A 22,495-nucleotide genomic window follows, 5' to 3' on the forward strand; every position below is an offset into this window, starting at 1 on the left:
ATTGTAAGCATGGTACTCGGCGCTCTGAATGTCTGGTCCCAGCTATTATAAGTGTGAGCTTTTCATCAAAGTTTTACACAAACCCATAGGTTAATGACCCACGGACAAATACGAGTTGAGCGTAAATATTCCTACTATATTCAAATGATCATTTTATGTATTCACAGATCTTATCCTGATATTTCATTGATTTGTTGAAAGCTGCATTGATATAGCATAAACAACATTTCAACCGTTCACACAGAAAAATGTTTAAATATCCTGTTTGCTAAAATAAATATGAAGGGATTTTTATTAGGCTGATTAAAGGAAAATGCTACTTCTTTGGAAATACTTGTAAATGACTGTAACAAGGTTAAGGATGGGAAAGGAGGAGGCGGGAACCGGCTGAACAGTCAAAATAATATTTATTAAGAACTTAAACTAAAAGGCTGATTTAATAAGAACTTCTCCTCGGCTGATTAGCCCAATTAGGGGCTGGGCGTGCATAGTCACGGCCCGGCCCCGCCCTCCTCCTCGTCACACTCCTCCCTCTTTTGCCTCAGGCCGGGGAACCCCCCGCATGAAATACACCCCTCCCCCCTTTCCTGGTGGGGGGGCATTGCCCTTTAGGTTGTGCCTGCCGGTAGGCACTTCCCCACCCCTCTAAGGCTGGGGAGGGGGACGAGGGGAGGGAAAAACAAAACAAAAACAAAAAAGAGGAGAGGAGAGGGAAACGGCAAGGCGGAGCGACAGTGAGAGAGAGAGAGATAAACTTGCCCGCCGGTTTCCCAGACACTCCCTGGGCTGACCGGAGCGAGTCCTCCGACCCCTGGCAGATGGAACGCCCCTCCGCGTTTTGGCGGCCGGTAGGGAACTCCTCCGCCCCTGGCAGTGGCTCCCCTCGTGGACGGCGGCCGTTCCTCCACGTCTAGGCGGTCGGCAGCAACTCTTCCTTCCCCCGGCGGATGACCGCTGCTCATTTGGTTGGATGGCAGTGACTCCACGACAGTGCATCCCTCCTCCTTCCCGGGCTTCGGCACCAATGTAACAAGGTTAAGGATGGGAAAGGAGGTGGGAACCGGCTGAACAGTCAAAATAATATTTAATAAGAACTTAAACAAAAAGACACACAACATAAACACACACATGGCAGCTGCATGTGGCTCTCTCTCCCTCGAACTGCCGCGTTCCGCCACATTTATCCCTCTCCTCGGCTGATTAGCCCAATTGGGGGCCAGGCGTGCATAGTAACGGCCCGGCCCCGCCCTCCTCCTCGTCACAATGACTTACTTAGACTTAGATCCTCCCATTCTAAGTAGCATATTGGGCAGTAAGTTCTCTCCAGCGTTTCCGGTCTCTGGCCGTGGTCTCAGCGCCATCCCATGTTGTGTTTAGTGTCTTCAGGTCGTCTTCTCCACGTGTTTCGGGGGCGTCCTTGTTGATGTTTCACGCCTGGTGGTACCCATCTCATTGCACTCTTGGGGATCCAATGGTTCTCCATTCGAAGAACGTGGCCAGCCAAATCTTTGGAGCACCTCTTCGTTGGTGATATGATCGTAATATCAGATCTTGAGGATTCGGCGTAAGCACCTTTGCTGGAAGAAGTCGAGCTTCTTGTTGATGCTTGTTGATGCCTTCCAGGTCTCGATGGCGTAGATCGCCGTCGGTACCACAATGGAGGTAAACAGGTGGAGCTTGATCTTCAAGGAGATGGATGGCGAGCACCAGATATTTTTCATCCGCCGAAAGACAGCTGCTGCTTTTCTGATGCGCCATTTGACGTCTGGGTCTGCATCTCCATTCTTGGAGATCACACTACCCAAGTTTGTGAATTTCTCCACCTCCTCTAGCCGCTGTGACCCGACTACGATCACTTTTGTGCTGCCCATGGCGTTCACGTGCATGATCTTTGACTTCTTCGGCGCTTATACTGAGGCCTACCTTGCTTGCTTCTTCTTCCAGATCAGTCATCACTGTTTGCAGCTGATCTGGAAACAGCTGATCTGTAAATGACTACTTATATGTAAATAGTAAGACTAGTAAGTCTTTGATCAAGATACCTCATTGTTGAGCTTGATCTTCCTAGGCTATAACTGTTCTTGAAAGAGCTCAGAGTGAGTCAGAGAAATTTAAGTTAATCAGATCAGTTAATCAGTTTCTGGAAAACCTCTCTCTTTTTTGTCAAGACATTTTTGTGTGGCAATCTTTATCGGGATAGTTCACCCAAAAATAAAAATTCTCTCATCTTTTACTCACCCTCATGCCATCTCAGATGTGTATGACTTTCTTTCTTGTTCAGAACACAAACAGAGATTTTTAGAAGAATATTTCAGCTCTGTGAGTCCATACAATGCAATGAATGGTGACCAGAACTCCAAAAGCTAAAAAAAAAAAATCACATAAAGACAGCATAGAAGTAATCCATAAGACTCCAGTGGTTAAATCTATATCTTTAGAAGCAATATGTTAGGTCTGGGTGAGGAACAGATCAATAATAAAGTCCTTTTGTCACATTCTAAAAGTGAAAGTGGAGATTTACTGTAAAAAAGGATATTTCGATCTGTTTCTAACCTGAAGTGATTTTGCATCGCTTCAGAAAACATACACTAATCAGCCACAACATTAAAGCCACCAGCCTAATATTGTGTAGATCCCCCCTCATGCTGCCAAAACAGCACCATTATTCTTCTTGCCACAATTGTACAGAGTGGTTATCCAAGTTACCATAGACCAGTCTGGCCATTCTCTGTTGACCTCTCTCATCAACAAGGCATTTCCATCCACAGAACTGTCGCTCACTGGATATTTTTTGTTTTTGGCACCATTCGGAGTAAATTCTAGAGACTGTTGTGCATGAAAATCCCAGGAGATCAGCAGTTACAGAAATACTCAAACCAGCCTGTCTGGCACCAACAATCATGCCACGGTCCTAATCATTGAGATCACATTTTTTTTCCCCCATTCTGATGGTTGATGTGAACATTAACTGAAGCTCCTGACCTGTATCTGAATGATTTTATGCACTGCACTGCTACCACACGATTGGCTGATTAAATAATCGCATGGATGATTGTTGGTGCCAGACGGACTGGTTTGAGTACTTCTGTAACTGCTGATCTCCTGGGATTTCACACAACAGTCTCTAGAATTTACTCAGAATGGTGCCAAAAACAAAAAACATCCAGTGAGCGGCAGTTCTGCGGATGAAAACACCTTGTTGATGAGAGAGGACAACAGAGAATGGCCAGACTGGTTCGAACTGACAGAGTCTATGGTAACTCAGATAACCGCTCTGTACAACTGTGGTGTGAAGAATATAATCTCAGAATGCTATTCTGAGATGCGGGTTGGCACTGTTTTGGCGGCACGAGGGGGACCTACACAATATTAGGCAGGTGGTTTTAAGGTTGTGGCTGATTGGCGTATATACTGTATATACAGTATATATAGCACTTACAGTTGAAAAGAGCCGTCCAACTCGCAGTTCACCGTGTTATTTTAAATCCAACGTTTTGAATGTGACGTCTCCTCAGCTCCAGAGTGATTATTGGATTTGTGAAGTGTCCATTCGATGCGCACTTTATAATCTCGCTGGAAAAAGTAGGCAATCAGGGTATTTCTCAATCACTGTTTTATGAATACTGAGGATTTTGACATATTACTCCATTTGCATACTGTTAGGCATACTAAATAGTAGGGAAGTATGGATATTCGGACACAGTGTATGTTTTGGCCATAAGATACTACTACTGAATCTGCAATGTTTAATGATGTCTGAAACAAGAGAACTTGTTGAATGGATATTATTTTCCTGTCCTTCTCCTTGGTGTTAATAAATTAGACACACTGTCTTGCAGCTGAATGTTACATAAACTACCCAAGAACTTAGTTAATGGACTGTGAGTGTAAAAAGCCATTTAAAGGAATAGTTCACCCCAAATTGGTGCTTTTTATTTTTTTGTCCTTTTTAGGCACTTAACAGTCCCTGATTACTAAATGCTTTTCTTTTTAAAGGAAAAGAGCAAACCTTGTCTCATAGAATCACTTTACTATACCTACATTTTTGCAAAATGATTTTTACGCCGCTCATTGTATGTTTTGCAGCATGTTTCTGGTGAAATGACAACTAGAGGCACTACAACATTAATGACTTATATTCCCTTTCACACAAATCACGAGTAAAACAGCAGATTATCCGCTCATAAACACTTCCTTTTTGCCCCTTTGATCACACAATGCTACCAAAACTTTAAAACTTGTATGACGAAACATTTTAACATTTGCATAAATTAACTAATTACATTTACAAGCTTGTTCGAACTCAATCAAGTTGCACTGCTGACAGAGCGTTGCACTTATGGCACAAAAGTCTCAAACCGCACACTTCTGCAATATTCTATGCCATTTTGTAGTGTAAGTAGTGCGATTAGTATGTTAACTGAAAATGCAGCAAAGAGAAGTGTACTTTAAGTACCTAGATGATGCACTTTTTCTACTGTCAAAATGGAGTGTTGGACACTTCATGCACTCAGCGAACGTGGCTTGCCGTACATAGCGGGAGGGGCGGAGTTAACTGGCTGGTATGTTGGCCTGACTTAACAATTGTAAATAATGGAGAATGTGGCAACAAGTGAAACTTCAGTGAAGACAGCACCTTACAAATGTGAGTTGAATGCTTTACCATCACCCCAAGCTGTGTGAATATGTACGTTGTTTAAGATACAAGTGTTGAACTGAGGTTGGCCAACGCATTAAAGCAAATGGAAACACATCACCTGTGCTTGAAACATCACTTCCGTCAGCTGTTAAATGGCGAATGCTTCCATGTAGTAAAAAAACCGCTAAGTGTTCCATTTGGGACTGTACTACACTTTGAAAATTCATACACTACATGGCTGAGTGCATAGTATATTTTATAAGTGCATAGTGTGTAGTGTGTTTGGGAGAAAATTTAACTCGCTTTTAGCTCCACACTGTGGACATTTCACTTTTGAACTGCCGCGATACGTGTAATGAACCATGTATTGCCATTTTGTAAAAATGTCGCCACAGTCACCTAATTTTCATGTGATCAAGCTGAACAGAGCAGCATAAGCATTCTTCAAAATCCCTGCTTATGTGTTCCAAGGAACTATTCACATATACTGTACATATTAGAGGTCCTTATAAATTTAATAGAATGCTTTTTGGAAAGGTATGTATATTCAGAAACACTAACTTTGACCTCTTTTCAAAAACCTGCTCCCTTTAGTTTTATTGGTGTGGCAGACAAATTGAAGAAACATGGTATTATGGGAAGACGCCAGTGAGGTAAACATGATGCCTGTTTAAAGAGCAGAGTAAATATGGCTTGTTAGAGAGTAATTAAGAGTAGCATCGGAATTCATTAATAAGCGTCTTTGTTTTTCCACCATCTAAGTGCATGATGATATCACCCCAATCATTTCCAGACTTACAGCGAATTTGGCACCAAATGGAATAGTTTCCACTCACATCCAGCTCGCAACACATCATTATGGGGTCTGAATGGGTGTAAATGGCTGTGGGGTGCTGTGACCACATTTATTTTTTTGGTTTGGCCAACAACTGGCACATCGAGCACAATCTTTCTCCATGAGTAACTGGCAGAAATGTTGGTCTTCGAAGAACTGCATCTGGTTTTCCCATCTGTTTTTCTGGAGAATGGAATGTGCCATTTTTAGGCAGAAAAATGCCTTTGGTTGCCCTTTTCTAAACCATCTGATTCTTCTTTGCCATGGCCCTGACCACACTGGCATTCCAACTGGGTGGTACGGGGCAGAGAAGGCGGGGCTGAGACAATTGCTGGAGCTCTGCTAGTGAAGAACATCAGAGCTGCATTTGCAACACTGGTTCAGCCAATGGTGTGAATTTGGGGCAAGCTTTTCTGTTTGTCCCACCAATGAAAGATGAGGCAAGGAGTTCAAGAAACCTGTTAGAGAACAGTTGTTTTTGCTACTTAATTCGGTGTCAATAGTGACACAGAAATTACACACTTCACATTTAACTGCCTTTAAAAATGACCATAATAACCACTGATTCCAAACACTGGTTTTAAAATTACAATACATTAACATGGGATCTCCTTTACACAATGCTAGAAGACCTTCTGCAATTTTATTGAAGTGTTTTCAGATCACATACCCAAAACTGGAAAGAGTGAGCAATACAATCTCTTTTTCTCACTTATTAAAACCTGTCTGGCTTATAAATATGTTTAATAACCGTCTTATGATGGCTGTATTGTTTGCTAAACATCAGAGACTGGCTCTAACAAGTCCCATAGCAGGAAGACACATTGTTCTTAAGAGTAAAGAACCCTCCCAACATGTGAACTGAGATATTACTGTATACTGTAAACCCTAATGCTCAAATTAATTAATTGTTTTTAGGGAAAAAATAAATCATACAAACTAGTTTAAATAAATGAACTTTGATGAGTATTTAAACGTTCTCTTTCTTTTGAGTTCATGTAACTGACACCTTTTAAGCACCCTGAATTGTTTTAATGTTTTGAGTTTAATGAACTTGTCTTTTTAAATTTACAGGAACTTAAATTTAACTGAAACTGGGTAGGGGATTTCTATTCCCTAGTATGCTTTGCATGGCACTCGACAGGGATGAGTAAATGTTAAAATTCTTTGTGCAAGATGAATGTAAAGGAGGAGACTTGTTAGGGTTTAATGTTGAGTTATTTAGAAGAGTTTGATATGTTATCATTTTTGGGGATTGCCATTATGGTGAATTCTGGAGCTTGAGCTAAGTTTGAGGACAGGTACAATTTAGGAATGTTTAACAGAATGTTGCTTTACTTTTTGAGCAAATGCTATGCTAATCAAAGCATAGTGTTTCCAATTAGCATGCTAGCATTCACTGTACTAGCAAGTTCTATCTAGTATCTAGTTAGGTTTACTCTACTTGAAGTATTTAAACTGAGCTTACATGGTAATTGTAAGTTCAGCAAAAGAGTTGAATTTAAGGTTAAGTGCCCTTAAAATGTATGAGTTAGCTTACTCAATATTTCAAGTTAAGAGCAATCAACATGCATGTGTAGTACGAAATAAAAATCTGTAAGATCTACTAACTTAATCTTGGAAATTTGATATAACTGATTGCCTCAAATTTTTGGAGTTCTGCTAACTTATTAGGGTTTACATTGTACCATAAAACCTTTTATGTACCCTGAACTCTTAAACCTTAAGGAATATTCTGAGAGTAAAACAAGTTAAGCTCAATCGACAGCATTTGTGGCATAATGTTGTTTACCTAAAATATATATATATATATATATAATGTCCCTCCTTTTCTTTCTTTTTTTTAAGAAAAAAAAAAAAAGCAAAAATCTGGGTTACAGTGAGGCACTTACAATGGAAGTGAAGGGGGCCAATCCATAAACATTAAAATACTCAATGTTTCAAAAGTATAGTCACAAGACGTAAACAATATTTGTGTTAACATGATTTAAGTGTGTTAAAATCATTACTAACCTCTTCTGTGTAAAGTTATATCCAACTTTACAACTTTGTTGCCATGACGAGGTAACGTCATAAAATGACAGTGAAAATTATAATTTAAACAACAAATAATACGCAAGTTTTAACTGAAGAATTCATTTAAGATTTACATTTCTGCCTAAAAACCCTCCAAAATTGGCCCCATTCACTTCCATTGTAGGTACCTCACTGTAAGCTCAATTTTACGAGGCACGATTCGAAATTCTATTTTTTTTTTTTGTGGTAATCAACATTATGCCACAAACTCTGTCGATTGAGCTTATCTTGCATTAAACCCGGAATATTCCTTTAATTTTGGAATTTTCAATTTAATCTAGGAAGTTTTGCAAAATTAACAGCTTGCTTAATTTTTGTTTTTCATGCCTCACTTTCTTGCTCTTTAACATCCCAAAAATATGGGAATTACTAAATCCACAAATTTACATCCAAGTACTTTTTTTGTGGTGGTTCAGTAATGCCACATATCTGAAATACATTTAAAATCCACAAACAACACACTTTTAATATGTGATTAATTTGGAATGGATGTAGAATGTAACATAAAGATTGTGTAACATTTACAGTACGTTTGGCCCGCAGGTGTTTAATGGTATTTAAAACAGCACACACAAAATGCACAGTTAACCAGCTGGTTAATTTTCCAACCACTGAAAAATAGGGTCTGAGCCTTTTTGTTGTTGTTGAATAACATGTACTGTGTGTTCAAATAAGTGTGAGTGATTTGGTTAAAATTAGAGGTTCATTATTTCTTCAGTTCAGTTCTTTTCATGTAATGGTGCGTTGATCTTGACTTTGAGCCACAGAATACCTTTGGAAACAACGTTGAAAGAAAGTTTGTGTTGTTCTGGGGTTGGGTTTTACACATCATTAAGCAGTGTGTTTCTTTGGAGACATGTAGCTTCTGGAATATATGAGGTGGAACCAGAGGCGGACTGGCCACCGGGAGCACCGGGTATTTTCCAGGTGGGCCGCTGGATAATTTGGGCCAGCCCATTGCTGCGCAAGTACCGGCCCATCCTAGAGGCGATATAGGCGGCCACCCTTGGCTACAACATGCCCGCGCGGACCCCATTACAGAGTGAATATTCAAAAAACTCTGTAAGATAAAGTCTATACAATGAAGCTATGAGCAGTACATAGTTACATTATACTTGCCGAATAATGCTCACGCCTGATAAAAGTGCAGAAAATAAGTCATGAAAAATATTACTTTGTGGCTATTTGAGTCTTTGAGGCTTACTTTGTTTAAAGGATAGTAGAAACAGCACTTGTCATAACATGGGACTTTTCACTTTTTCTCAAGAATAATCTGGGAAAGGAAGTAAAACACAGCAGATATAAAGATGCAGCAAACTTATGAGCAATTAATCCACAAAATATCTGCAAAGTTCTACACTTTAAGAGGTATGTTTATTTTGTTTTACATATATTTATATTTGTTTATATTTATATATATACATATTCTGGCCAACTTCGTTTTCTTTTATTTTCATTTATTTTTTTTAAATAAACATTTACTCATATTTATGTGAGTAATTTACATGAAATTTTAAGCATTGTCATCAGTGTCCTGCTGTGTGACACTTTCTTCATCTAACTATTTTAAACAACATTTTATGATATTGTATAGCTATATACAGTATACATATATAATATATAATTTTCATACTTGTTGTTTCCACAACCTCATATTTACTTAGACAATAGTTTATTTGCACTTTTAGAAAAAAGTTGAAAGGTGATTAAGATCTTTAAAAACTTTGACTAGTCACAGCACCTAACATACACACTTTCCCTTGTACTTTCATGTACATTTTAACCTAACATCTGTATGTTGGGAAAAAAAGTTTTCGGACATGCTATTTGTCTGAGCTTATTTAAAAAAATCCACTGCTCACATTTACAGTGGTTTTATATATTTTTTAAAGTTATGACAATGTTTGCACTGGTGGGGCCCGTTGTCATGACTAGCAGTCAATAGAAATATCTTCTATTTTTTTCAACACAAAAATTTGAAATGGAGCCGTAAAATGAAATCAATGAGCTGGTGTGTTATGGTGTGGTGTGTTGCGGGCCGGGTTTGGTGGGCCGCTCTGGGCCAGAAAATCCAGGGCCACTTTTTAGTCCTAGTCCGCCCCTGGGTGGAACCAGACACAGACACCCTCCCTGCATCTGGAATTGCATGTGGTCTGTGTGAATTAGGCATGGATCACAGAAGTTTATGTTCATACTTTTTGGATGAAGGGTCATGCATCTAAGATCATCTTGTTAAGAAAAGTGTCTGCATGTGGATTGGAAAATTTCCACTGTTGTGCAAAGTCATTAATCTGTTTGTAGCTTTTGGAAAAAGGTTTAGTTATGTGGGAATGCTGTGGAATATCTATTATTAGTTGTTAGCCAGTATTTATTTATTTTTTTCAGATGGCAGGATTAGGTAATGGAGAAATGTATATAGCGTTCTTTGGAATGTAATCAGATGTGTTTTTAAGAGATAAAGAAAACAAAGAGAAACCAGTGTTGGGGAAGCTACTTTGAAACTGTAGTTTGACAAGCTACAAGCTACTCATAAATTAAAGTAGTTAAGTTACAGTCAAGCTACCCTTTTTAAAAGTAGTTAGCTACACTACAAGTTACTTAATTAGCAATATTAACATTTATAAATTAATAAATGTAATTATTATATTTATTATTTATAATGTATTTAATTAAATAAATTAAATGTATTTCATATATTTAATAAATAGTAACATTGATACATTTAATAATGGCCATAAAATAAAATGCAACCACATAAAATAAAGCATAAAAGATCAGATGCCATTAAAAAAAATCATTTTTATACAATACTTAACACTTTTCAGTCCTCCTCCTGTGCCCAGGTGTAGCCTACTTCCCTAAAGATCAAATTTTTATGACAAACTGTCCTTAGGCTGACGGTTTGTGCTTGTCACATAATATTGATTATGGATAATATGTGAGACACAGGGCTTTCACCCCTTACATGGGTTCATTTTCAGTTAAAAATGACTGTGTAATAAGCGTTTGTCTGATAAAACAGGTGTTATATTTAACAGTTTGCAGAGTTGGGGTACATACTTTTAAGCGTACTTACGTTATTAATGTTTATGGTTGAGAGCGGCAGAGCACGTCTGAACGATCTCTTTCCCGCACACACATAGAGCGAGCGCAAGCCAGAGAGAGAAAAAAAAGTATATTGAAAGAGTGCATGCTCTGCCGCTCTGAGCCAGAATCAGGCCCGGCTCCACAGGGGGGACTGGGTGGGCCTGGCCCACCCAATCATGAACTTGGCCCACCTTGAGAACTACACCTATACCCACCCCTCGAACTGTTCGGCCCACCCGGCGGGTCCTATGGCCCACCTTACATCTTAGAGCTGGAGCCAGGCCTGGCCAGAATAATCACATAAGGACACGTATATGCGTGAAAACTGACAGTATCAAATACATAGATTGTATGATAGTTATAACTATGGAGAGCACATTAATACATAAACAAAGCCAAATCCCGGACATTTAGAGACAATTTTGAAATCCCGGACAGACGCTATTTTCAGGTCCAAAAAAGAGGCCATATCCGGGAAAAAGAGGATGTATGGTCATCCTATATAATCGCATAATAGTACATGCCATAATAAAAAAATTCTTTAACAAGATATTTTATATATGATATTTAACATAATAATTTATCAAATTCTAAGAAATGGAGAAAATATGTTATCAAATTGTTATGCATAATAGGAATTATTTCTCTCACTGCTCCCAATGACGCACAGATAATGAGAAACGAAATAAACATATTCAGAAGAAAAAGAAATCCCTCAAAAGCCAAAAATAACTTATTTAATTATTATTATTATTATTATTATTATTATTATTATTATTATTTTATAAATTTTTTAATCCCCTTTTCTCCCAATTTGGAATGCCCAATTCCCACCACTTACTAGGGCCTCGTGGTGGTGCGGTTACTCACCTCAATCCGGGTGGGGGAGGATAAGTCTCAGTTGCCTCCGCTTCTTAGACCGTCAATCCACTGTGCATGACACCGCGGAGACTCACAGCATGTGGAGGCTCATGCTACACTCCACAATCCACGCACAGCTTACCACGCGTCCCACTGAGAGTGGGAACCACTAATCGTGACCACGAGGAGGTTACCTAGCAACCGGGGCATTTTGGTGGCTTAGGAGACCTGGCTGAAGTCACTCAGCTCACCCTGGATTCGAACTTGCGACTCCAGGGGTGGTAGTCAGCGTCAATACTCACTGAGCTACCCAGGCCAACTTATTGAATTATTTAATAAAAAAATAAAAATAAAGGTAAATATCCTGTTGTTTAGTCTTTTAACAAGAAAGTGTCTGAAACATTCTTCGCTTCATAGAATAGAATGGTGTTCTTTTATAATTTTCAGATTTACCCACCCTTGCGTCTTTTAAAAGTAAATAAACTTTGGTTGGTCACTTTACATAACCATCGGACCCTCTCTTCTTATCCAAGTGAGCTGTAATAAGCTGCCTGACGTAACAGTAGATGGCGGTAATGCACTTTTTTCGATTGTTATCTGCCGTTTTAAAAGATGAAGAAGAAAGTTTCTGCCTGAACAGCAGACAGAATACGCTGCAAGTTCGTTAGATGTTTTGCTGGTAGAAGTTTGGCTTCTATGTAGACAAGGCTATTAGTTATAATCTGACCAAAACATGATGTAGCGTTTGGTCATGCTACACCGCTACTTGCTGGAAAAAGTAGTTCGCTACTGCAAAAGCTACACTGTTTTAAAAGCAGCTGAGCTGCTGTCAAGCCACTGAAAAATGTAGTTAAGTTAGTAGTGTCGCTACTTGTAGTTAGCTATTCCCCAACACTGAGATAAACTTACTTGGAAATATGTTCAAAAGCAAACCTAAAGTAGTTATTAGGAAGAAAGCAAAGAATCTCACAAAGACATGTCCATGTAAATAAAATAAGAATTGATTAAGAAAAATTATTTTCATAACATATGTTCACACCAAATTCACCAAAATAAAAAAATCTCATTCTTATTACTGTAATGCAGTAAAAAAAAAAAAAAAAAAAAAAACATTTATCCGCATGATTCAAATTCAGCCCAGGAAAAGCTAAAATGATGTATATATTTACAATTTTAATTAAATCTAATAATAGTAGTACATAATTAGTGGGGTTAACGGGTGGACTGGAAACCAAAATTTGCCCTGGAGAAAATTTGTCTGGGGGTGGGGGTCCGTTGTGAAGTCGTCGACCCTTGATGGCAATGTGTTTTGCTGTCCCCTTCTGCATATTACCCCATTTCGTGGTCCCCTTCATCATATCGTGGCCGCTGTGGCATATTTTGATCTCATAAAGACAGCATAAATGTAATCCATAAGACTCCAGTGGTTAAATCCATGTCTTTAGAAGTGATATGATAGGTGTGGATGAGAAACAGATAAATGTTAAAGTCCTTTTTTTACAAAAAATGTCCACTTTCATCAACCTGTCTATCCGCATTCACTGCAGTTTGCATTATTCGTGTATATTTAACCACTGGGGTCTTATGGATTTCTGTTTTTGTCAAAGTTCAGTTCGTTTGGATGATGTGAACGCTATTTTCCGAACTTGGGTTGCATTCGCGAACCGCGCACAAAAAGATGGTCTGGGGTACAATTCATGTGAACTCAAGTACGGTTCACTGCTGATATGAAAGCAATCGTACCAAATCGCGGAAGTGAACCACTTGTGATGACGTATAATACGCATCTTTGCAGGCTCTCAATTGCAATTATTATTGTAAATTGCATTTTTCATGCCTGCTTGTCTCCAAATATATCCCCTTTAGAGAGCAGTGCACATCTCTTGCAATGCAACCGTGGCCTCGTGGCAGACAAACACTACCATTCATCACATCGTTGCACATTCAATATATCCATGGCAGACAAACACTACCATTCATCACATCGTTGCACATTCAATGTATCCATGGCAGACAAACACGTGTCGTTCTGTGAATATTAAGTTTTGGTGGTAAATCCAAAGGGATGAATACTTAAATAACACTTGTTTTCTTGAGTTGTTACCTAGTTACAGTGGTAAACAGCTGCCACTGGTCCTCCACACTCAGTGATATCATGACTGGTAGCACCATTGTTCCAACACTGCAAATGCTCTTGTGAAGTGAGCTTTCTGTTTTAGTTTGATATGTTAACATAGAGAGACATGCAGACATGGTATGTTGGTGAAACTTGGGAAAAGTGTCACCTATTATTTCAGAACCGTTTGGAATTATTCCCACATCTTTCTTCTTACATTATGTAAATGGTCTGCACTTATATAGCACCTTTTTTAACCTTAGCAGTTCACTTTACACTGTGTCTCATTCACCCATTGACACACACACTCACACTTAAGAGCTGCCATGCAATCACTAGCCTGCCATTGGGAGCAACTTGGGGTTCAGTGTCTTGCCCAAGGACACTTCAGCATGTGGAGTCATGTGGGCCAGGAATCAAACCGCTAACCCTGTGATTAGCGGACAACCCGCTCTACCACCTGAGCCACAGTCACCCCATGTACATTCCATCCCTAATGGAAAATCAAGCTTAAGCTGATAGCTGTGTTTTGGAACATGGTAGCTGGTTTCTAGCTGGTCCAAGCTGGTCATTAACTGGTCCAAGTTGGTCATTAGCTGGTCCAAGCTGGTCATTAGCTGGTCCAAGCTGGGAGACCAGCTTTAACCAGCTACCAGCTTGTTATTCCAGCTCAAGGTGGTCAAGCTGGTTTTTGGTAGACGGTCGACCAGCTTGGACCAGCTCATGACCAACTTGGACCAGCTCATGACCAGTTTGGACCAGCTTAGGACCAGCTTGGACCAGTTACCATGTTCCAAAACACAGCTACCAGCTTATGCTGGATTTTCCAGCAGGGATGACACTTACACAGCAAGGTAGCTTACTAGGTTTTGGGACGAATCATAGACAGTAGTTGGCCAGACCAAGTTTCAAAATGAATGTACAGTTATAAAAGATGGTTGAAGGAGTATGTCAGCAGTCAGAATTAGTTAATCATTACTTTGTCTTGCTGAGGAATGCTTGCTGTGTGGAAACCATCTCTTCTACTCTATAATTATCTAATCTAAAATGCATTAAAAATGAACCCTGATGGAGTAGCATTGTTTATGTCAGGAGTCATTCTCCTCTTTCAATCCTGCAATTGTGTTTCTCTCGCATTTCTCGGCAAAAACAAGATGGTTTTCAGGGAATTTGTGCGTGATTCATTACTATTTACAGTTTATGGTCTCATTCACTCAACTGGGGGGTGAGATTTTAAGGGTCAGTATGTGAAGTTAGAGAGAGAGAGAGCGTGATATTACTGTGTTTTAAGGGGGAATGCTGATGTTTGTGACCCTTGGGGAGTTTTATATCTCAATAGAACCGCATGTTCTACAATCAGAATTCTGTTCCACAGACGACTCCCACAAAGAATGCCAGAGGGGAGATGGGCCTGTTCTTCAAATAAATAAACAGAGATGGAAAAAGTGGGTAAACGGAAGCAGTTTGAGACAGACTAGGACTAGTAGTTTGTCCGTTTGTGGGGGGGTATTAATGATTTTTTTACGTCAGGGGTTGCGCAAACCCAACTCATAATAACTCGTACAAGATGGCAAAATCGTAAGATATCATACGAATTGGCTCGTTAAAAAAGGTGCGACTTTTATTCCCACTGAGACCAACCAATCAGCACAATTTCTAAACTGATAAACAGGCTTCATATTTTAGCTAGCCTCTTATCCAACACTATTTTAAGGGTCTTTGAAGTCCATCCTGAATTGATTGCGGAATTGCACATGGATGAAGTGTTCTTTTTATTTGGATGATGAAGGCTTTAGTTGCCGTTATTTTATTGTCTATGTATTCTTTTAAAACAGAATTCATAGACAATAATTAACGCCATCTAAAGCCTTCATCATCCAAATAAAAAGATCACTTCATCTACCTGCACTTCCACAGTCAGTCCAGGTTGGGCTTCAAAGAAACTTAATCATTAATCATACAATTCATACAAAATTATTTTGTTTTAAACATTTCCCACCAACACCTACTCACATAAAACAAGACTGTATTACACATAGATAACTAAAATTGTTTAGCCAGAGGGGAACTGGCTCCCCCAGCTGAGCCTGGTTTCTCCCAAGGTTTCTGTTCTCAATTAACTAACATCTTATGGAGTTTTGTGTTCCTTGCCACAGTCGCCTTTGGCTTGCTCACTTGGGGCCTAAAGATTAACAAATTTAGATGGATCCATCCATCCATCTATATCGTAAAGATTAAAAAATTATTTAAATAATTACATTGTAAGGCATGATTTCAATTGCTTTATTCATTTAAACCGCACAATGAGGACTTTAAGACATTTCAGCATTTTCTGTTACAGCATAATGTTCTGTAAAGCTGCTTTGAAACAATGTGTTTTGTTAAAACCGCTATACAAATAAAAATTACTTAACTATTTTAAGAAAGGAAACATCTATGAACAAATTTTCATACTCATTCCATATTCATGTAATACAAATGAGTTATATAAGTCAATAAGCTGTAATAAGTTTCTCTCTTCCCATTCCAAACCCTAATGTTTCTTTCTTCCATGGTACACAAAAGTTATTTTCATATTAAAATCATGGTTAGGTTTAGGTTTGGGTTAGGGGTCACACTTTGGAGAAATAATAATAACGTTGTTCATTGGTTCGTTTATTTTTCTCTATGGGAGTAAAGTTGTAAGTTTTTGGACGAGCCAACTCGTACACTCCAAAAAATAATATGAAGATTTATGAATTTCAATTTCACAAAAAAATTCTATGAATTTTAATTAAGTAATCTTTAATAAAATATATTTTTAAATATATACGTGTATATATATATATATATATATATATATATATATATATATATATATATATATATATATATATATATATACAAATTATATATAAATTATATATATATATATTTTTTTTAATTTTATTTATTTTTTTACCCAATTTGGAATGCCCAATGCGCTTTTAAGTCCTCGTGGTCACGTAGTGACTTGCCTCAATCCAGGTGGCGGAGGACAAATCCCAGCTGCCTCCACATCTGAGACCATCAACCCATGCATCTTATCACGTGGCTTGTTGAGCGCATTGCCACGGAGACATTGCGTGTGTGGAGGCTTCACGCCATCCACCGCGGCATCCATGCTCAACTCACCACGCACCCGACTGAGAACGAACCACATTATAGTGACCATGAGGAGGTTACCCTATGTGACTCTACCCTCCCTAGCAACCGGGCCAATTTGGTTGCTTAGGAGACCTGGCTGGAGTCACTCAGCACACCCTGGGACTCGAACTAGCGAACTCCAGGAGTGGTAGTCAGCATCTTTTTACCACTGAGCTACCCAGGCCACCCCGTATATAAGTTTTATTCACTTTTGTTTTGTTTTTATTACACAATTCAATTTGATGGAACTGAATTATTGAATTGAAATGCCTAAATCTTAAAAATAGGCTCTATATTTTTTTGAGTGTGTGATTTTCCCATCTCCTACTAATTATTACAACTTGGGTTATTGAGCCCCAAAATGTACCTATAATAATTCCTTAAAAAAGTTTAAATTCTCAATTCAAATTCTGGGTCTTATTGTGCCTGATTCATCTGTTCACGTTTTTCTAAAAGAATAAATAATCTGTCTGCAATATCTTAAATTGAAAATAACTTGCTCCTACTCTGAAAAGACTATCATTAACATCTTACAATAAGGCTGTATTTGTTTACATTAGTTAAATACAGCGGCAAGAAAAAGTATGTGAACCCTTTGGAATTACCTGCATTTATATATAAATTTGTCATAATATCTTGTTTACAATAATGAATAAACACAATCTGTTTAAACTTATAACACACCACCATGCCTCCCAAAAAAAGAGATCCCAGAAGACCTACGATCAAGAGTTGTTGCTTTGCATAAAGCTGGAATGGATTAAATAGTTATCTCGAAGAGCTTAGATATTCACCTGTCCACAGTTAGACAAATTGTTTATAAATGGAGATGATTTAGTACTATGGCTACTCTCACTAGAAGTGGCTGTCCAGCCAAGATGACTCAAAGGGCACACTGCAGAATGCTCAATGAGTTAAAAAAGAACCCTAGAGTGACAGATAAAGACTTGAAGGAATCACTGGAACACTCAGAACAAAATTCCTTCTGAATGTTGTGCAATTCTTATCTGCAGATACCGGAAACGCTTGGTTGAGGTTATTGCTGCCAATCGAGGATCGACCAGTTATTAAATCCAAGGGTTCACTTACTTTTTCTACTTCACTGTGAATGTTTATTGAGATGTGTTCAATAAACACCTGAAATATTATAATTGTTTGTGTGTTGTTAGTTTAAGCACATTGTGTTTGTACTTGTGACTTTATGACAAATGAATGCAGAAAACCAGCTAATGCCAAAGGGTTCACATACTTTTGCTTGCCACTGTACATTCGTTAACACGAACTAAGGATTATCAATACTTTTACAGCATTCATTAATCTTGGTTAATGTTAATTTATACATATTTGTATACATTTTGTACATTAAAAGTTAGCTAATGCAATATGAACTAACATGAAAAAACAATGAATTATAGCAATTTGATGAATAACATAAATGAAGATTAATAAATTCAGTAAAAAAAAATCATGATTCCTAATGGCTGCATTATTTAATGTTAACAAATGGAACCTTATTTTAAAGTGTTACTGTATTTTCTTTTTCAGCTGACATCAGTGATCCTTCTTATATTTCAGACCCTCCCCTCCAAACACCTGTTGCTCACTTTTCACAATCCAATCCAATCCTGATGGATAAAGTCAAATCCCGCCTCAAATTGTTCTCGAATATCCTCTTTCTCTCTGAAATATGCCAGACTGTGGAAGTAAAATGACTTGCGAATGCTATTTCATGTTGACTTCAAATGTCTGAGATTGTGATTGTCTCTAATTGGTCCTTGTGCAAAAAAGTGGAACAGTTTAGTGTGGGAATGCCTGTATTCTCACGCTCTCCCAGCACACAAAGCAGATCACAGATTAAACACAGATATAGAATGTGACTGCTCGGTTCCCACTGGATCCTGATGGCTGTTTTATCCTTTTAATCAGAGATAATGGAATAGACTTCAAAATCCCTAGTGTGTCTTTTGGCACACTTACACTTTCTCTCTCTATCTTTCTTTCAAGACACACACAGAGTATTTAATTTACTCCAGTCATTTAATTAAAAACCTCTGGTCGTACTGTGCTGAAGAAAGATTTACCACTGATTACAAATCAAAACAGATTAATCTCTGATTACAGACTTTATAAATTGCTAGGCGCTTCTTTCTGATGTGGAAAGTCTCTTTTCAGCACATCTCAGTTAATTACCCCAAGCAATACTGTCTAAATCATATTTTTGTTTGTTCAACATTCAGGACTGGAGAGTCTCTGTAGGATTCGGATCTGAGTGAAGCACCATGTCAGAACCGTTTGACTGTGAGGGCTGTAAAGAGTCACTGTACGGCAGGAAATACATCCAGATAGACGATGTACCACATTGTGTTCCCTGTTACGACCGTTTGTATGCCAACACCTGTCAGGAGTGCAAAGAGCTCATCGGACACAACTCAAGGGTAAGAGTTTGAATGCATGTACCATGGTAATACCATGTTTTTCTATTACATGTACCATGGTTAAACAACATGTTCAAACTGAAATACTATATTTTAGTTGACACATACCATGGTAATAGCATATTTTATGGACACTAGAAGAAGACCGATATATATCGGTTTTACAGATTAATCGGTGCCGATAGTTAATTTTTGGAACTATCGGTTGTCGGGAAAAAATCAATGCTGATAGTTTTTTTAAATTATTATGCCTCTGTGTTCCTCTGTGGCTGGTGCTGGAGGGTTCTACAGTAAGAACTTCTTGATTCTACATAATAAAAGCGGCCTCTAGAGGTGAAATAAAACCAATCACTGACACCTCATGGCGATTTGCTGTATCTAAATCTTTCATCATTTACAATATTCATTTATATTTTTATCCTCACTTCAAAGCATATTTTATTATTTTGATGAGATAATCAAGTGATCTAAATTGAAACAAGGGCATGCAATGAAAAATGCGAGTATACAGAAACGTGCCCCGTCAGCACATACATTGTGTCTCCAACTTCATAACTTGTGAATAATAATTTACCTTATTCCTCTTTAAACCTTATCAGATGACGTATATATTTACAAAACCCTTCATCAAGTGTATATATAGGCTATAAAAAGCTTAATAACAACGTTAGGTCTTTACCATTTCAAAATAAGAGTCCCCAATGTGTTTCTGGCTTGTTTATAGTTAAAAGGCCTGCATTATGCACCCAATTAGTATTGGGATTTTGGTTGCACAACAAATTGCCTCTAGTACTTTATTCATTTTGGACTCTTGTTACCTCTCACTCCTCTACCTCTACTATGTCTATGCCCGTCAATTTAAGGAAAGACTACAAAAATATTTTTGCATTCTATAAACCGATTTTTAAAAACTATGTCTTTTAATCAGTTATTGGCCTTTTCCACCACCTTAGTTATCGGTATCTGCAAAATCCACTATCGGTCGACATCTAATGGACATGGTACCATAGTGATACCATGATAATTGGAAAATGTACCATGGTAATTGGAAAATGTACCATGGTAATTGGAAAATGTACCATGGTAATGCCATGTTTTTGACATGAACCATGGAATATTTTTACATGGTAAAATGGAAATACAGTACCAAATATTTTACATGTACTATGGTAATACCATGTTTTAACACATATACCATGGTAATAGCATGTTTTTGGACACATACCATAGTAATACCACATTTTTGGACATGTACCATGGTAATAGAATGTTTTTATAGTAATAGCATGTTTTTGAATGTGTACCATGGTGACACCATGGTAAAATGTAAATACCATGTTTTTTACACGTACAGTGGTTAATACAGTGTTTTAATGACATGCAACATAGTATTGTTTTATATGGTAAAATGGAAATATCACATTTTTTTATATGTACTATGCTAATACCATGTTTTTGGACATATACCTTGGTAATATGATGTTTTTTATTTTGGACATATACCATGGTAATACCACATTTTTGGGCATGTACCATGATAATACCATGTTTTTTTGGATATGCACTATAGTAATACCATGTTTTTTGGACATGTACTATGGTGATACCATGTTTGTTTCGACATGGTAAATTAAAATATCATGTTTTTACATGTACTATGATAGTACCATGTTTTGGACAAGGTGCCATTGTGATACTGTGGTAATTTGGACATACAGTATACTGTACTATTTTAATACCATGATGAGATGTACAATGGCACTAAAATATTTTTAGAACATGATACCATGATGACAAATTTTTTGTTATACCTACCATAATAATAACATAGTATTCTTTAAAGTCCCTTTAAGTACAATGTAAATACTATAGAACATGAATAAGTTAATTATTCAGTCCATATATCAAAGCACCATGGTATTACCATCTGATACCATTAATGTACCATGTTTCTGCCACAGTACTTCTTTGTAAGTGGGTGCTCGTCTGTGTATTTGAGTGACAAACTACACTCTTCCACAGTATTTTTAAACACCTGTTGCTAAATATCAGATGCTTCCTGTCTGTTTGTACAATGTTGTAGTATGTGTGAGATATGTGTTTGTGTGTTCATGTGATGTGTTTATCATTGTTACAAACACAGACATAAATTGTGACATACATGTAGTTTACACTGCACATAGCACATACAGGATACATGTAGTGTGTGTGTGTGTATGTGTGTATCATCACAGAATTCCATCCACACAGCTGCTCATGGTCTCTCTCAGCACAGAGACAGCCAATCAAAACAGAGCAGGCTGCAGGAATGCCACAGAGCGCCCCTCACCCTCTGAGTTATAGACCCATTGGGAGAAACCCACACGAGATAAAATATTACTTTCTCTCTCTTGTTCCATGTTTTTCTCCCACTTTCCCCATCAGTCATCTGAAACGTGATGGTTTGAGGTGATTTAGCTGAAAGGACATCTTTTATTATGTCACAAGTTTAACTCTGAACTGGGCTGAATCAGTCACAGATGTCACGAGTAGAGCTGTTGTGCTTCACAGATATCATGTATGTTTGAGGATGAATATAAACATCAAAATCTCATGTTCCACTGCCGATCTTTAAAATTGGAAGTGCAAAAGCATTGTTGATTCAATCTGATTCAGTCCAATTCAATCAAATCAATCAACTGCAAATAGACATAAAACAGTGCTGATTCAGTTTGCTTCAATTACATTTTTTTAATTTCTTTTTTTATCCCCTTTTCTCCCCAATTTGGAATGGCCAATTCCCACTATTTAGTAGGTCCTCGTGGTGGCGTGGTTACTCACCTCAATCTGGGTGGTGGAGGACAAGTCTCAGTTGCCTCCGCTTCTTAGACAGTCAGTTCGCGCATCTTATCACGTGGCTCATCGTGCATGACACCGCGGAGACTCTGCACGTGGAGGCTCGTGCTGTTCTCCGCGAAAAACACACAACTTACCACGCGCCCCATTGAGAGTGAGAACCACTAATCGTGATCACGAGGAGGTTACCCCATGTGACTCTACCCTCCCTAGCAACCGGGGCATTTTGGTTGCTTAGGAGACCTGGCTGGAGTTACCCAGCACACCCTGGATTTGAACTTGCGACTCCAGGGGTGGTAGTCAGCGTCAATACTCGCTGAGCTACCCAGGCCCCCGCTTCAATTTGATTTTGATGTCATTTGGATTTGATTAATTCCAAACTTATGCAATTCAGTTCAATTTGATTTGAACTCGATTCAGTTTTACTTTTTTTAATTGATCCAATT

The 22,495-nt window shown here is 38.2% G+C and overlaps 1 protein-coding gene across 2 annotated transcripts in view; it reads left to right on the top strand.

The window, feature by feature from the left end:
* fhl3b (four and a half LIM domains 3b) overlaps positions 1–22,495 on the top strand; it is a 35,940-nt gene that overhangs the window by 1,821 nt on the left and 11,624 nt on the right. For both annotated transcript variants that reach the window (XM_051670710.1, XM_051670711.1), the window contains exon 2: positions 19,017–19,214. In XM_051670710.1, the coding sequence (XP_051526670.1) occupies positions 19,059–19,214 (156 nt within the window). In that variant the 5' untranslated portion in view covers positions 19,017–19,058. The remainder of the gene's footprint in view (positions 1–19,016; positions 19,215–22,495) is intronic.

Source organism: Myxocyprinus asiaticus, chromosome 34 (genome assembly GCF_019703515.2).
Source record: "Myxocyprinus asiaticus isolate MX2 ecotype Aquarium Trade chromosome 34, UBuf_Myxa_2, whole genome shotgun sequence".
In the NCBI taxonomy this organism is placed as follows: Eukaryota; Metazoa; Chordata; class Actinopteri; order Cypriniformes; family Catostomidae; genus Myxocyprinus; species Myxocyprinus asiaticus.